Below are 18,345 nucleotides of genomic sequence, written 5' to 3'. Positions count from 1 at the left end.
CTACTTCAGAATGCAGCAGACATACTTTATGTATATATTTTATGTTATTAAATAGAATATTTAAAATGACGTACCCAAGGATAGTGATTTAATAACACTGATATTCTTTACATCTTCTTCGAGATATTCATAATTGCATGTGAAGAATACAATGATTTCATCGCAGGCCTGCAAAGCAGAAGATTGCGGTTTGATTCCCAATCAGGGCACATGCCTGGGTTGCAGGCCAGTTCCCAGCAGGGGATGTACCAGAAGCAACCATAAATTGATTTCTCTCCCTCTCTCCTTCCCGTCCTGTCTAAAAAAATAGATGAATAAAATCTTAAAAAAAAAAAAAAGAATACAATGATTTCTAGTAGGAATTGAATGCAAATGCCTTTTTAAAAATATTTTATTTATTTATTTTTTAGAGGGGAAGGGAAGGAGAAAGAGGGAGAGAAACATCAATATGTGGTTGCCTCTCATGCAGCCCCTATTAGGGGCACAACTTGGCTTGCAACTCCAAGCATGTGCCCTGACTGGGAATCGAACTGACAACCCTTTGGTTTGCAGATTTGTGCTCAATCCACTGAACTGCAGCAGCCGTGGTTCTGAATGGAAGTGCTTTTAATTTGTGCCAAACACCAGGATTTTTGCCCATATTATTGCTTTTGCACCATCCAGCAATGTCAAGAGTGAAAAGTCATTAGATTATAATATTGACTGTTATATTGGTAATAAGACATGAAATAGTTTTAAATATGTACACTCCATGAAAGGTTGTTGGGAACTCAGAGTACTCCATGAATCACACTTCCAAGAACTGCTCTTTGAATGGAGTGCTGCTTTGATATGTACTTCTGAAAAATCAGTTACACTTTGCTTACTTTGTTGGTCACTGAGAATTTAAGCTTGCTTTAGTGATAAGCTGTCAGGAATACCAGTGCATAACTTATAATAGAAAGTCACACCTTATAAATATTGTAAGATTAAGTTTTAAAATCTTGTCTTTTGTTTTTGTTGGAATTCCTAAAACATGAAAGTACCTTATGAATGTGAAAATTTCACAGAGTTTTATTTTGGCAGAATTTATAGGTCAGCTCAACCATTTTCTATACGTATGACCTTGAGTAGGTTATTAAACAGCTCTGTGCCTCAAAATTATGATCCTAAAATAAAATGACAATCTACTTACAGGATTGCTATGAGGATTGATTGAGTTAAAAACTTTTCATTATAACTTTTACTGTTTTCATTGCATCATTGTCTTTGGAGATTTTGTTTACGTATAGGTTATTTCATCTTAAACAAGTCTTAATTTTTGCTAATTACTAAAACTTGTATTATAAAATTATCACATACATATTATGTACCACTTCTAATTTAAAATTATTAATTCATAGAAGTGAAGGCCTTTTGTATTACTTAAATTATAGTGAAATTCTTCAAGTAATTGATATTTGATATATCAAATTACAGTAATAAGTGCTATGTTAATTTCCATTGATAATACTACCCTTAAGTAAAAGCTCTGTGTGTTTTATTTTACTAGAAGTATATAGTATTGGATTTATGGAAAGAAACAGTAACCTTAAGACATGACTAATTAGGTGAAAACTTCTTTTGCTCCTTCTGAAATAATTTTAAAATGATCTGTTATCTAATTATTCTTTTTTAAAGATTTTGTTTATTTATTTTTAGAGGGGAAAGGAGGGAGAAAGGCAGGGAGAGAAACATCAATGTGTGGTTGCCTCTTGTGCATCCCCTACTCGGAACCTGACCCATAACCCATTCATGTGCCCTTACTGGGAATCTAACGTGACCCTTTGGTTCACAGATCTGCACACAATCCACTGAGCCACACCAGTCGGGGCTAATTATTATTTTCTTAAATTATGAGTAAAGTTGTGTAAAATAATGATGTTCTTTAAGGAAATGTCAACATTAATAAATTAATTGAATATATGTAGATTCAGTGAAATATGCTATACTATGCCATAGAAATTGTTACTTTAATATAGTGATAGTCTACATTAGCATGGATAATTGTAAGGCATTCTGATTATTTCACTTAAAGAAATATATTTTAGAACTGGAATATCTGGAAGGGAAAATATAGCAGCTGTTGAATAATTTACTTAAAACTATGGATCTCTTCAGTATGTTAATGTTTTCCACAAAATTCTGTTCATGAAGAAAATGGAGTAGTAGAATAATTTAAAAATAATATTTAAGAAGTGCTTAGCCTTATGAATGATAAAGCTAAACATTGTTCAGAAAGTCACAGGTATAGGTAAAGCTGAAGTTATAAAAAGACAGTAGAAATGGTAGTGTCTCCTGTGTTCCCAACAAGTGAAGCAGGCATTCAGTTAGGTGTTAGGTTAGTTGTATGAGGGAGATTTGAAAATTGAAGTTCCAAGCAGTGAGACTATAGTAATTAGTCTCCTGTTAATTGTTAGGTATTGCATTTCTAATCTTTCATAGTTAAGGCAAACACAAAAGTAAAAATATAACTTAAACCCTTGTTTTTCCCCTAGGATGTCATTATTATAAAATCTACACATTAAATATCTTATATAAGTAATACCTGGAAGATTTTGAATATACTGATGCTGTCTGTCCACATTCTATCAGTATGTTTGGACATGTGAGCTTGTTTGATTTATTGGTAATTGTGCTAATAGGTGTGATTGTATAATAGTATTTTCCATATAATTGGAAAATTATATAATTATAAAATACTCTATTTTTTGCTGGTCAGTATTAGTATCCATTAATAACCAAAAGTTTTTTTTTTAGATTTTAAATTTTAATTTAATTTATCTTTAGAGGGAAAGGGAAAGAGAGAGAGAGAAAATTATCAATGTATGGCTGCCTCCCATGCATTCCCTGTTGGGAACCGGCCTGCAACCCAGGCATGTGCCCTGTCTGGGAATTGAACCACGATCCTCCGGTTCGCAGGCCCTCACTCAGTCCATTGAGCTACACCAGCCAGGGCCCAAAAGTTTTTATTTTTAAAGATTTTATTTATTTTTAGAGGGAGTGGAAGGGGTGAGAGAGAGAGAGAGAGAAAAGCAGCAATGTGTGGCTGCCTCTTGCATGCATGCCCCCTACTGGAGATCTGTCCTACAACCCAGGCATGTACCCTTACTGGGAATCCAACTGGCAACTGTTTGGTTTGCAGCCCGTGCCCAGTTCACTGAGACACACCAACCAGGGCTAATAATCAGAAGTTTTATGGACATTTATTTTTAGGAAAGTTAGAAAATAGCTTTGAAAAAGTTTTGGCATTTAAGCTTTCTAAATAATGTAGTATTTTTTCAAGATGCTGTGCAAGTTGGTATTTTTCGTGTTCTGTGCTTAAAGGTTTCCTTTTGAGGAATCTCCGTTAGGTTAGATAGGCAGTTATTTGTTTAGTGCCATTTATGTGTCACATACTTGTATTTCCTTTATTTATAGCTTATAGGTGCTTTTCACTGGTATTTTGTATTATTAACTGGTATTTTAAACAAACACTAATAAAATGGCTTTTAACAATAGAAACATGCCTTCTTTAGATTCAGGCATTGCTACTTTTGTCTGAAAATGTCTTAGGATCACTGCATTTAACACATTTGTCTGATATTGGGAAAGATGATCAAATAATAATGCAAATTGCAGCTATTATATGTTGAGTCATTTCACCAAGAGAATTCATTTAAGTTAATTCTTTATGTTTGGTGTTACTAAATTTAGAGTTTCTTAGGAAGCAGTTTCTGTACTGAAATTAAGATATTTTTTACACTTGCGTGACTTTTTGTGTTGTAGTTAAAACCTCAAGGAGCATTTTGTTTCAGAACTTGTCAACTGTGTAAGAGAAGGAATGTTTAATAATTTCTTGTGTGTAGTGGAGATGTTTATGGTAGACCTATAGGTCCTTGGTAAAATAATTCTTCAGTACTTGAATAAAAATGCAAGCATGAATTACAATATTTCAAAAGTGAAAAGAATCTGTAACTTTTTAGCTTAACATCTCACAACTGTTTGTGCTGTATGTTTGAATGCATTTGAATATTAAAGTGGTAACAGTCATTTCTGTTTTAAGAGGTCAGTGACCTGGGAGGAAAAAATCATTGGCCTTGGTGGTTATTAGTTGTTTTTTTTAATCCAATCCTCTGTCTTTGATCTATTCGAATAAAAACATTTAAAATAATTCTGTGATTAATTTTATGTAATCTGATTCATTTATAATCTAGCATTATAAACTGGGTGCTTTGAATATTGTACTAGGATATTAAACCAGGGAAATCCAAGTTTCTTTTCAGTGTTCTATTAAGTAAAAGGTGTTGGAAAATTGAAGTTTTTTTAATGGAAAGTGATGTCCGAATTTATTCTTTTCTTTTTGATTTTAGATGGGAAATGTGATAAGATCTATAGGTTGACTGTGACAACTATGTTTGCTTACAGAGAGAACAGGAAATGAGAATGGGTGATATGGGTCCCCGTGGAGCAATAAACATGGGAGGTAGGGATTGGAAGCAAAAGGCTTCTATAACTTACTTGTAATTCTTTGGGGAACTGTACATGCTGTTTGTGGTATCTACATGTCAATAACAAACAATTTGGAATCAACATTTTAATCGTGAAATTTCTTGCATTTATTAAATTGAAAAATACAAGTATATAAAAAGATATGGCTAGGAAGAACTTTTTCATTTTGTTTAACTGAAGGCTAAAAGATGTACTAACTTTAAATAGAGTTAATGAAAGAAACCTGTAACCAGGTTTTGATAAAATCCTGAACTTGTTCAGTAATTGTGTCATGTAATATTTAAGAATTAAATTTCACACCTTCAAATTGGCTTTTTTAGCTTGGAGGTTTAGTACTTTTTGGGTTATAGTGTTTCTAAAGTTTTGGGGAATATTTTATAAATTTCTATTTTAAGGTGACATTTTGTGTAACTGTGTAGCTAATTTTATTTGTTTTACTAAGTGTCTATAACATTTTGCCTAACCTATAGTGTTGTGCACGGAAATGTGCTGTTTGGAGACATTTATGACTTGTCAAGGAAATGAGTTGTGCTTTGTACATTTAGGTTAATGCATATCTTTAGTATCGATACAAAGTTGTTTTTTTTTTTTTTTTTTAAGAAAATGCCTATATTATTAACATCTGTAATATTGATTGGCTTATAACCAGGTTGTCAGGGAAACAGCACCAAGTAAATAAGCTAGGGAAAAATAAGTGTGGAAATTTTTTGTTATTAAATTTGAAATTTCACACACTTTAAAAAGTTAAATAACTAAATTTTATATATTCCTTTTACATTGTCCCACTGAAGTTGTCAGGACTTTAAAATCTTTACAGAACTGAAATGTAAATATTGTAAAGAATACATTACCTTAACATTTCCTTACGCATAATAACATGCTCACCAATTAAGAAAATCCAGATAGGACTTAGGGTACATAGTGTATGGAATAAAAAGTCTTAAAAGCATCTAATGTGTGGAACGAGTATTTTTCATGATCATCTTCCTTTTTTATGACAGTTTCTTTGCTACTGTCATTTAAATGGTCTAAAATAATTTATTGATTCATGTGGTCACTTTCAGTTATCTACCAAAGTAGTAATTAAGCATCTCGGGTATGCAAAATAAGCAGGAAACATGGCCCTTAGTCATAAACAACTTCATTGTTAGTTAATGGGTACACAAAATGATCAGTTGAGTAAATAAGTTATAAAAATTATAAATTATTAAATACAGTGATATATATAATAAATACAAGTAGTTCAGTATGTCTTCTTCAAAGTAAATTTTGGAATGGTCCATGTGGTTTTAAAGATGTGTGAAGTCATTATGGATTGTAGGTCATTTGAAATGCTGTTCTAATTATTAGATCGCCATTAACATCAGAATTAAACTCATGTGTTTCTGATGTTGCAAGATACCCAGAAACATTCTGGCTGACTGCTTGATTAGGAATTTTACCAGAAGAAATATGAGACTATATGCCTTTAGATTACTTAGTTAGTAAGGAATTTAAGACAATTAAAAGTTCCATAGCATTTGTTTACCAGAGAACCATATTTACATTCAAGCATTTACTTAATTCCCTGAAGTCTGATTCATGTAATTTTTTCCTCTTTATGCTTTATTCAGCCTGAGACTTTATCCTAGTGATTTACTGGTGTTATGTATCTTTAAGCAGTTGAGTGTTGCTGGTGACTCAGTAAATTGTCAAATCCTGTCAAGTTGCATTGATAGAATGTGTCATTAGATTTCCTGGTGTATTGCTAATGTGCATACCAAGTGAAACATAGGTTATAAAACTTTTTTTTTTTTTTAGGGAAACATAATTCTAACATTCTTTAGAATAGATCTTTAAATTTAATTATAACTGTGGTAGAAGATGTAATTCCTAGACTGTATTTCAGCTATTGATAGTGGGAAATATTTTTGTTATTTTACTATATCCATAGAATCTCAACAAGGTAGATGTTGACAGGTATGTCCTATTTAAAAAAAAAACTAAAGAAAATGAAAAACATAATTCTTGATCTGTTTTTAGGAAAGTTGAGGTAAGATTGATTCTTCCTAGATAGTGTCTTCACTCTTTCTCATTTCCATTGTGAGAGATGTTCTGGAAGTCTGTTAACATTTATATTTATAGTTATACTAGGGGAACATAAATGTTCTTTGATAGTTAACCGTTATAGATTTATCAGCAAGAACGTTTAGGGACTTAGGAAATAATTTCTTCCATATGAGGTTGTCAGGTTACTAGGGAATGGCTTCAGAAAGAGCGGTGTTTTGCTAGATACTGACAGGGAGTAAGACTTTTTCTCTTCTCAGCTACTCCCTGAACTTAGCCGTGTATGAAGTTCAGCTGCATAAGATACTGTGTAGAGTTGTGGGTTTCAGTGAAAACTTGAACTCCTGTTATAATGTGTTTTTGAGAAATTGAGTTCAGACTCATAAAATTTACCTACATAATGAAATACTAGAACAGCACTCAAAGTTGAAGTCAATCTTTGTTATAAATTTTTAATGCTAAACAAGTATATGAAGAGTTTAAAAATGAAAAATTTGAGGAAGGTACCTAAAAATGCCGTATTTGAGGCCATTATAAGTGTAGTATTATATTATAGCTCAAACACTATTGCAATTGATATGAGGCCAGGGGTATGTCTTTCTGATGAAGAAATTGGAAGTATACCTGCTTGTTACCGTTTGCAGAATTTTAGCATGGCGAAAAATCTAAAAATCAAGTGTATTAATACTTACTTGTATTTGGTTGCAGTTTTTAAAAATAAGCTTTGTCATGTTGAGTCATTTCAAATTTTTTTGGTTTAGATTACATATTTCTACATAAAGTACCTCCTATAATTATGGGAGAAGTTCTATAATTTTATAAAAGCTACAGTGAACTTTATATATTAGAGGGAATGGATTCTCCTCTCACAACTTAATGCAATTTACATGCTAATATTTTTACTCATAACTTTAAGAAAATCTATTGTCATTAAACTGGTAGAGTTTAGTCACCATTGTAAAGGGAGTACTTGGTTAAAAAGCTGATGTAGCAAATAATACCGATTTTTTAAAAATTCTAAAGCTTTTACAGTCTCCAATGTCCTCAAATTATAGTTGTCTCATTTGTTTTATATACTTTTGTTTTTGGAATGAAAATTCTATTCGTGTAGGTAACAGTTTGTTAATAGAGTAGATAATTGAGTGTCCCATTTTCACGGAAGGAAAATTATTTTGATGATGTGGTCTGTATACATTGCATAAGTGTTGTTACATTTTTAATGCTTACTGAACTAAGATAGGACAGCTCTAAGTATAGATTGTTTTGCATAGATGCGTTTAGCCCAGCACCTGCTGGTAACCAAGGTCCTCCTCCAATGATGGGTATGAATATGAACAACAGAGGAACTATACCTGGCCCACCAATGGGTCCTGGTCCTGCCATGGGACCAGAAGGAGCAGCAAATATGGGAACTCCAATGATGCCAGATAATGGAGCAGTGGTAATGTATCATAAAAATTACTTTGATTATATTAAATAATATTTACTCTGCCCCAAAGGTAACTTCACACTTAATATAACTTGGTATCATTTGTTTGGCACTAAAGTTCAATGTGAAATGAGTAAAAAGTAATTTTGTGATGTTATATGTTGATATGAGGCAATTTTTAAGTATCTCAAGAGAGTTATAATTACCATCCATGGAATGCTTTATACTTAAGTGTGTAGCAAACACGTGTTAATTACAGTTATTTTTATACTGCTTTGAATTTTTATCCACCTCTTTCTTAGTAGCATTCAAGTGTTTTTTGATTGTGTTCCATTTCTGTGTGGACTCCTTATCTTTGGTAGGGGGGACAAAACTCCAGTATATGTTAAAAACAGTTGTTAGTAAACATTTCTTAAGGAAATGATCACTTGTTAATGTCAGAGAATTTATTTTAACTATAAAATAATTTACATTATAGTTTAAAATTTTCATTCTTATATTTGTAGAATTACTAATTACATTTATTACTAAGTTAAAAGTTGACAATTTTATGTGTTGGTTTCAGAGTGTGAAGATATCTTTGTGTGCATTAAATATTATAAAAAATGCTTTTCAGTAGTAATGTTTATATTTGAGTTTCAGTAGCAAGATCTGATACCTGTTTCATTTCCCTGAAATCTATGACTGTTTAAGTGAAGCTTTGTATTGGTAAAACATTTTCTAATTTGGCTTTTGTTAATGGTTGTTCTAAATACCATTTAAAAAAGGAAGATTGGTTGATTATATATTTTGAAAAGGGTTAAGTTTTGGAACTACTGCAGAAGTCTTAAGGCGCCATTGTTGTCAGAAAGAAAAAGCACTGCAAATAAAACTCAGTCATGCCATTAGCTGTAACTCCTTCCTGGTCTCAGAGATGTTAAAAGTGAATGTGTTTCTTAGAATTGATGGATATAGTATTTTAGCATTTTAAAATTTACTTAATTTAAATGCTATATTTTATGAATTTGGAAAAATTAGACATACTAACTTTATTTTAATGAGTGTACAGAGAGGTAAAAGGGCAGTGCTGTCATATCTACTGTGACAGATGGCGCATTATGTATACAGTGTACTGTTTCTTTTAATGGAGGCTTAATTTTATAGTAAAATGTCTGAAAGTGAGTAAAAACTTAAACCACTTTGGTTAAAGTTTTGTTTAGCAATATAATCATCTGTAGTAATTTTGAAGTACTATTCAGTGGCCCATTTTTCCACCCCTACCTCCAAAATTGTGAATTTATTTAAATATTGTCTTTGGTCTTTTTCACAATGGTGTTTTACTACTATACAAAAGGAGTCTATTCAGTTTTTGAGATTAGTATATGTGGTTATTAGTATGAAATCTTTCCAAGTATGAGATTCAGATGTTTAATTATGCTGTTAGCATAGTAGTACATATTAATAAACTGTTGATTTTTAAAAAACTATTATTTTCTGAATAATAGTTTTTCTGCAAAATATCTCAAAAGATTTCATAATAACTGTTTACTTTCTGAGTGTAGTGCTGTTCCCCCATTTTAACTCTGATTTTTAAAAAGTATCTTTTAATACACCACAGTTAATGCAAACTTTTATAAAAAGATACCAGAATAGTACTATAATGTAGATTAGGTTTAAGATGGCATTTGCTTTAAAAAATCAGTTCATTCTTTATGAAATTGGGACATAGTAGCAATATGTAACTCTTCAGATGCTTTTTTAAATAATAGTAACTAATTAAATTGCTCCTTTCTTCCTTCTATGTATGATCCTGATTCTGCTGGACTTTCTGCTGAACTTCATGACATCACCACTTGGGATTTTGCCAATTTTTCTTGTCACTTATATTTGGCGTGTTCCAAATGGACTTCATATTTATTGTATTGTATTCTAGCCCAATGATAGATTTCCGCAAGGACCACCATCTCAGATGGGATCACCTATGGGTAGTAGAACAGGTTCTGAAACCCCTCAAGCACCCATTAGTGGTGTAGGTCCTGTTAGTGGTGGTCCTGGTGGTTTTGGTAGAGGAAGCCAAGGGGGCAATTTCGAAGGCCCTAATAAGCGTCGTAGATATTAAACATTTCTAAATCATAACTAGAGAAAAAAATTCAGTGGTATGCCTTTACACTTTAACCTGTTACCTTGGAAGAAATGGTTTTATTGTTAATGTATGTAGAATTTAAAGTATTTCTTTTGTAAAACTTAAGGTTTTTGTATTTTTCTTTATTCATGAGCTTTGTAGATTAGAATGGCAATGCTTATGCCCATCATTGTGAATGTTAAAATGTGTTTGTGACCTTAGATAAATAAATATGCCATAGTACTGTGAAATCTATGTAGTTAACTTCAATAAAGAAATAATTTTGAATAATTTACAAATGTTACTAGTGGTATTCTCTTACAGTTTTAATAAACTTTGCTGTATCAATAGTACTTGAGTTGTTTTAACTAATCCCAGCCATTTAAAAATGAAAATAGACTTTCTGCTTTTTAGTTTGTCCAAGTAGCACTGAAGATAGCGTAGTGAAAGCTAATGTCAGTAAGCCTTGGGCCTGGGAGTTTACATCTGTTTAAACCATTAATGTTCTGTGAAACGAGAGTTGCTGTCAAATTTCAAATAGATTCTGAATATTCAGATATTCTGAGAGGAATATTAAGGATATCTATGTCCTGTGCTGATTTTTTTTCAAATAAATCTTTCAATCTTGGAAAAAAAACAAACTGTTTGAAGGCAAATCTCTTGCTTATGAAATAGTGTCTATTTTTAATATTATCTGCCATTTATTTGGTGTCAATATCTAAATCTTACCTTTTAAGTTTCTTTAAAATCAAACGATACTGTTAGATTGGGTGTTAAGTGAGAATTTGCTGTGATGTAGAAGAAATTAGACATTTCTTGAGAAGGTTGGTTTCTAGAAGTATTAAAGATGGCTTGACTCTGCAGTGTTGCCAGTATTTTCCAATAGTTGGTAAGTCCTCTAGTAAAACTTGTCTGACAGGCTAGCTTTGTTTGTCTCCAAGGAATACAAGTTCAAGAGGTGATTTCAAAAAATGGTATTAACTTGAGAATGACTAGGGTTATTGGAATCATATTACATCGTAATTCTACTATCGAGTATGTATTTTGAAATGTGATTTTCAGTACTGGGAAGAGACAGATTTTATGACATTATAAATTTTATTCCAAAACAAAGTCCTTTCAATATTTACAATTTTGGTTGTTAGCCATGTTTAATTTAAAATTATATTTAAAGGAATTAAATATCTAAACTATAAATCTAACATCAGACATTGATCACAGCATAGTTATTGCTCATAGAATGTTTCAGTGTTACTATATCATGCTTTTAGCATTTTTTTGAAGAATAATGTGCTATTTTAAAATGAACAGTATGGAAATATCATTATTTGTGAATGGCTTCTATTTTTGCTGAAAGGCATACTTTGGGAAGAAATCAGTTTGTTTAATAATTTAAAATCTTGCATAAAACCAGTTGTGTGTAAAGTGTAATTGGGATGACTTCTTTTGTACCAGTTTAATTTTCCTTACGTATTATTTCATGGTTTGGTTTGTTTTTTTAAAGATATAACAGTATGGATGGAATTATTTTCTAAAATTTACATCGTTTATAGGCTTTTGTTTTTGGCAGTCATGGAGATTGTAAATTAGTAGTCAAAGACTTTCTCATTGCATGTTCTATAAGTATGAATTAGCAGGGAGTGGGGGTTGTTTTAATTTGGACTTTAATTACAGTACAAGGAATTTTAACATTAGCTATAATTTTTAAGTACTATCTAGTGCACCTGAATATACCTTCCCCATCATCTATATTTTTGTTCACATAATTCTTAAGTAATTTTTAGCTTTGTGTTTTGCTTCAAAGCTGGATTGAAATTGGGAGGAACTTTATCCTTTAATGTCAGTACCAAGCTATGTTTGGCCAAGGCTATGGAATTCTGTTAAGATTCATTCAAGAACTTTTGCAAGCCAGTGCACAAAGATGTGCTAATCTGCTGAACATTCTAGTGTCCAACTCAGCTCTGGCTCCAGGAAAAGAGTTCTACACAGCTTTTCCCCTGCATCAAGAAAATCTTTGTTCCAGTACTTACCAAGTTTACCCTGGGAACAGTCAGCTTCTGGGAGACAGTCAAATGGAGCATCTGTGAACTTATAGCTGTTCAGTTTTTAGTGTTAACATAGCACTAAACACCTCTGTGGCTGGTTCAGTCGATATTTTTTTCTTGTGAATTAGTATACTAAGGAATATATTTGAATGTCATTTGCTTAAAAGTGGTAGATACAAAAATAAAAAATTTAGCTTTCCTATGTAAGTGTAAGTTTGTCATATATGCTACCATAGTTCTTTCCATGAAAAGGTAATGAAACGATTTTAGTATAATACCACAATATTATGTTTCTTATTGTGACATGATTTGAAACACTGAGTTGAAAGTCTACAGGATTTAGGTTTCATATGCTATTAATATGTAATTAACATGCATAAAATAAAGGAACATTCTTTTTCTAATTATTTTATTTTAGCAGTGTACTTTGTCAGAATTGCCCTGTTTTTGTTTATTTTAAAAATAAATGCATTTTCTTGATAGATCCAGTTTTTCTTTGAAGGATTTTTTTCACTTGTATTTCATAAAGCTTAATTTGTTATTCTTCTTTGAGATTTTGGATTTTTCTGTTAGATTAGTGCTGACCATTCAGCTGAAGATATTAAATATTTGTTTGTTAATTCTACTTACAGTATTTGTAATGTTAGGGAAGAAATGATCATTTTAGTTGGAATGGCAGTTTAAAGAAAATAGAAATTATCAGTAAGGACTAACTAAAATGGATCTTGCTCAATTACTAATTGAAATTATACTTTTATGTTTTAATTATACTTGAATATTTCAGTAACTTGGTGTTTATGTGTAAAGTCTGCAATAATTGCTATATGTGAGTATTAATGATTAACAGTCACAAATTAAAAATGGGGGTTAGGTTGATAATTACAATCTAGATTCTGAATGAAGGAACAAACCTGTATGGTTGAAAGGAAATATTTTATGAAAGAATGTGGTGGACTGTATGTTTAAACTTTTATTTATTTTTCTTTTAAGATTTTATGTATTTTTAGACAGAGGAGAAGGGGGAGAAAAAGAGGGAAAGAAGCATCAATGTGTGCTTGCGTCTCACGTGCCCCCTACCATGAACCTGGCCTGCAACCCAGGCATGTGCCCTGACTGGGAATTGAACCGGCAACTCTTTGGTTTGCAGGCCAGCACTCAGTCCACTGAGCCACAGCAGCAAGAGGTGTATGTTTAAATCTTTAAAAGATTTGAAATTTAGTGTTAAATGGGACTAGTCAGAAATAGAAGGAAATTTTTTTTTAATAACAGGAAATTTCTTAGGGAGTTCTTTGGTGTTTAAATGTTTTGTGTGTGTGTGAAAAGTTTTTTTACAATAGCTAATGTGTTAAAATATATTTTTGAAATTTGAGAGGATGATGATGATTTAGAAAGTCTGACTTTTTGTTTTCAAGAATAAACTGGTGAACACCCACATACCTAACTCCTAGATGTTGTTGTAAATGTTTTTTTGTGTTTACTTCATAGACAGATATTTTTAGATAAGGGCTAATTTTGGTGGGTTGAGGGCAGAGAAACTTCTTTAAGTTTCCAGTGGTATGATCCAGTATGGGTTTATTTCGTGTTAAATAAATCATGATTAAATGAATAGAGTACTTTTGTATTTAACAAGAACAGTATTTCCTTTCCACCGTCTTTCATTCTAATTTAAAAAAGAAAACAATTTCCATATGCTCACTTTATGTATTGCTTTTCCCAGTTGTGTAAAATAAGTAGGCTTTACAGTTTCCCAGTTGAATATGGTCAAGTAATTTATGGAATGTCACTTTGGGGAAATAATAAACAGTTTCCTTATTTTATAGTATCTGGTCTTTAAAATCAGGATTTATGCATTATATATTGTATTAGCTCTTATTTCTTTCTGTCAATAGCACTGCCTTTTAAATGTAAGAAAAATAGTTTTTAATTTTGGTTTCTTTTGTTATAATGGTATTAATGATTGCAGTTTGAATCTTACAAGACTGAATATTTAAAGGCTCATTAAGAGTGCTGTGTTGTTATTTTAGGAGTATTTTTTTAAACACTTTCCTTTAAAACCATGTTTAAATTATAAATATGTAAGGGGGTTTTTTTGGTTGAAATTTCTTTCTCAATAATACTTTTATTTATCTGGTAGTCTATACTTTCTTTGTTTTGTGATATTTAACTTTCCTTTTCAATAAGAGAAGCCTGTATTTTTCTAGATGTAAGATACTGCAGCCCTTAAAGTAACTTAGCTAGCCAAGTTCATAATTTCTAGTTTAAAAATTCCTTTTCAAGTGTATTCCTTTATTGCTCAAATTACTGTTATCTCTACCAACTGCTTCTTCTGCAGCAGTGTATTTTGTTGACTTGTTTACTTAAAAAATTATTAAGTTATCATTTTTCTTTCTCTCTGAGTTAAAACACCGAATTTTAGAAGGGATGTTACTCTGCTTTTACATGTAAATAAAAATTTTAGTTCTTTTTTATAGACTATAGTCACCTATATTTCATTTGTGGTACTTCTGTCTCAAAATTAAGACTAAAAATTTTAGGTTTAGGTAGAATTAAGAAGTATTTTTAGGTGGTAGGGGGTTGGGTGGAAGTGGGTATAAGGGGAATAAATGGTAATGGGAAAATACAGTAAAAATCTCTTAAAGTAAGAAAGTAAACTTCATTTGAATATATGACTTTTTTATGTTGAATTTTCCTTATTTTTAAAAAATTGTAATTAGTAATAAATGTCTTTCGTGTTCATTAAATACAAGGGCCCTGCATTGCATCAATAATAGTAATGTAAATGGACTTTATATTTTTTAAATGGTCTGTATAAGCAAGGGTATCATTGGTGGTGTTGAAGACTTTGAATTGATGTTTATATCTAAAAGTTGTTTCTAGCTTGGAAATTTCCATCGTAGATTCTACTTCACATTTCTATTATAGATTATACATCTCAGTGTGAGGTAGTATCAAACTCTTAAATGAGTAACCACAGTGGTTTATTATATCTTTGACTGGATTTTTAAGACATAGTCTTCCTTGTTCTATCTTTTATGCAAATTGTCACCTAGCTGGATTTTAGTGAATTTGAAGTTTTAGGTATATTTTTGGGTTTTGGAAGAGCTGTGTAAATAAATATACTCCTATCATTATGAATTACCTACATTTTTGTTTTCGTATGCGTAATTAAATTTATTTTCTTTAAATTATTCATGTTATGGGAAAATAGAGAGCCACTTATTGTGTAGTTTGCTAGAATAATTTCAGTTAATTTTTTATCAGGGTATTTGCAGATTATTAGATAATGTCAATTTGTATCAAACATTGCTTAGTTTACAAATCTTTAATGTCATAAGAAAGTAAATCGCATGTATCATGATTCTCTTAATAGTAATTTCTGATCTTTTTAGTTTGGGACATAATAGTGACTTGCTGAATAATTATTTAGTCTATAATCCTGATTGTTTGAGTTGGTTAGAATATTTGAATGTTCAAGGACTTAGAATGTTTTAAACATTAGGATCATTATGGAGCCAACAGTTGAGCAAACTGAGCCATAGTAATTGGAGTAATTGTCTACAAAGTGATACTTTCTCAGCCATATAGAATTTATGGGGGGAGACACTCTTTATTCACTGTACCAATATGTATCAAAATGTCCTGATGTGTACTGGACCCTTTCCTAGGGCTGATGTAACAGCAGTGGGAGAATAAAATCCCTGCTGTAAGATAAAAGGCCTTGGACATCTTTAGTTTGTTGGTTCTTGCTGAGTCAGAATCCCCTGGAGAGCTCATTCAAACAAGACTTCTGGGCTGCACCCCAGAGTGTCCACTTAGTGGGTCCCAAGAGGATAGTAAATAATATATATGCTTTATAATAATATATATATATATACACACACACTGATGTCGGGTTTCGGGACCTTACTTTGAGAACCTCTTGTTCTAAAGTGTTACTCAAAAGAGACACAGTAGTGTTCTTGGTTGGTTGTTGTTGTTGGCCGCACAATGGCTATCTTGGTACACTTCGTGTTGTCTAGGATCCATGGTCAATCCAAACCTCACCAGACTCTTCCAGCTACCACCACCTGAGAAGTACTCCACAAACTTCATTATTTTTGACTAGGCAGTATCATTGCCATTGAGTGTTAAATCTTGTACATAATATGTATTTTTAAGCTTTTTTGAACTAAAATTTTGTGTTCACAAGCCTAGTTAATTCAAGTGAGGAGGTGGTAATAGAAAAGTACAATTTGAAAATTTTGTAAAGTGTTTTTTACTTAACCAGTTTTTTATTATTCATTCCAGTATGAGAAATGAAATGATGTACTAATCTGTATCTGTATTGGTATGTTTGAACATGCTTATTATGCCTGCTGGATGAAGATGCTAGAAAACTGTCATTGTCTTTGCCTACCATCCTGGAAAATGAGTAGACTGACCCCATTTTAATGGATTAAATTACAGCCTGACCTTTATTTGTGTGAGCTTGTCTTTGCCTTTTTTTCTTTCTTGTTTTTTAATACTCCCCCGACATTATGTTTCTTGATGATTTTAGGGAGAATAAGGGAAAGGGAAATATCAATATGAGTGAGAAACATAGGTTGGCTGCCTCCTGAACTTGCCTAAGCTGGGATTGAATCTGCATCCTAGGTATGTGCCTTGACTGGGAATCAAACCCACAATATTTTGTTATATAGGACGACGTTCCAAATAACTGGGCCACCTGGCTGTGGCCTGAAGGAGACTTAATTAACCTATTTTTTAATGGAGGAATTTTCATGCAGGCTAATCAGAGTAAAACTGTTTCCTCTATTAAAAAAATGTTTGTGGATATGTGCCTTGAAAGATTTGGGTTTTTTTTTCTGTTTAGTTGATTACTAATTTTCTGAAATCAGGAAATTATTTTAACTCCTTTGACTACAATGAGTTATATCTCTATAGAAGTCAGTGCTTAACTTTAATTTTTGGTACATGAATGCAGAAAAATTAAAATTTTGGCAAAGGAAACTGTCATGAGTTTGTTTCCCAGTTTATACATTACTGATGTTTTCTAATTCAGATTATAGTTTTTTCTGTGTTTCCTGCTTTCCCCTTCCATATTTTCACAGCTCCACTTTTATCCTAGTAGAAAAACAAAAAGTTTTAGATTAATACATGAACTATCGTCACTATCTACATTTATGCTTGAATATTATAACTAGGAAAACTGAAAAGACCTTTTTTGTTTCTTAGAGATATATATACCTGGAACCATTAGATCTTTTAAAATATCAATAAGAGGAAGATTATAAGTTTATTGGAAATGATGTGCTCCAAATTTGGGGAGTGGGAAGTGTAATATAGGAAAGGTATATTCAGATTCTTTCACCTCTATACTGCTGTATTTTGCTGTGTATAATGTGCACTTTCTTGCCCAAATTATTGAGGGGAAAAAGAGGGCGCACATTATACATGGGTGGTATTAATTTCCATGTATAATAATGCAAATTATATACCTGTTTTGCCAACTATAATGTTCTCCTGTAAAGGTTTTGTGCATATAATATCCACAGGGTTATGCTCATTATTATACCTATGGCATGTCATCATTATACCCATGTATAATGTGCACGCCTATTTTTCTCCCCAAAACTTGGACAAAAGTGTGTATTATGCATGGCAAAATACGGTAATGAGCTTTTATTTTAGTATGAGTAAGTTTAATTTACATCCCAGTATTTGTGCTACAAGTGTTAGAGATAAGGAAAACTAAGGTACAGTAGCTTGTGTGATGTTTAGACTTCCGTATGAAGGAAGTATTTGGAAGGTTGGTTGAGGTTGTTTTGCAGTTACTTGACCTGTCACAATCAGTTCCTAGTTATTTTCTTATTATTATGTACATGTTAAATACAGGGGTCGGCAAAAGTAGGTTTACAGTTGTAACATCATACAGTAATAATACTACATGAATGAGCTTTCACATACAATAGTAAACCTAGTTTTGCACACTCATGTAACTTGGCAACATTTGGAATACTCAGTACTGGTTTTCTACTGGTGCGACTGTGATTAACTTTAATTCAGCTATCAAGTATTAGTATACTTGGAATAATGTGAATGTGTGCATCTAATTTTGCATCTAAATTTAATGAACTCTAAATATACACAAGTATTGGCAAGTTCTTCCAGTTTGGGCACTTGAGATAATGGCTGTGCGCAAAGTAGACCAACCCTCAGCTCCTATACATATATTC

At 31.9% G+C, this 18,345-nt stretch overlaps 1 protein-coding gene across 4 annotated transcripts in view; it reads left to right on the top strand.

The window, feature by feature from the left end:
* Nucleotides 1–18,345, top strand: part of PSPC1 (paraspeckle component 1) — a 113,576-nt gene that overhangs the window by 57,476 nt on the left and 37,755 nt on the right. Inside the window, exons 7-9 of one of the 4 annotated variants that reach the window (XM_037156961.2) lie at nt 4,426–4,483; nt 7,827–7,996; nt 9,897–12,566. The exons of the other annotated variants lie outside the window; for them this stretch is intronic. Coding sequence (XP_037012856.1) covers nt 4,426–4,483; nt 7,827–7,996; nt 9,897–10,082 — 414 coding nt within the window. The 3' untranslated portion in view covers nt 10,083–12,566. Of the gene's footprint in view, nt 1–4,425; nt 4,484–7,826; nt 7,997–9,896; nt 12,567–18,345 lie in introns of those variants that run through there. 4 annotated transcript variants of the gene reach the window in all.

The sequence above is a fragment of the Artibeus jamaicensis genome, unplaced genomic scaffold (assembly GCF_021234435.1).
Source record: "Artibeus jamaicensis isolate MK-2021 breed Jamaican fruit bat unplaced genomic scaffold, CSHL_Jam_final contig_793, whole genome shotgun sequence".
Lineage (NCBI taxonomy): Eukaryota > Metazoa > Chordata > Mammalia > Chiroptera > Phyllostomidae > Artibeus > Artibeus jamaicensis.
Note: the sequence above shows the minus strand (reverse complement) of the source record. Positions and strands in the feature narration are given on the sequence as shown.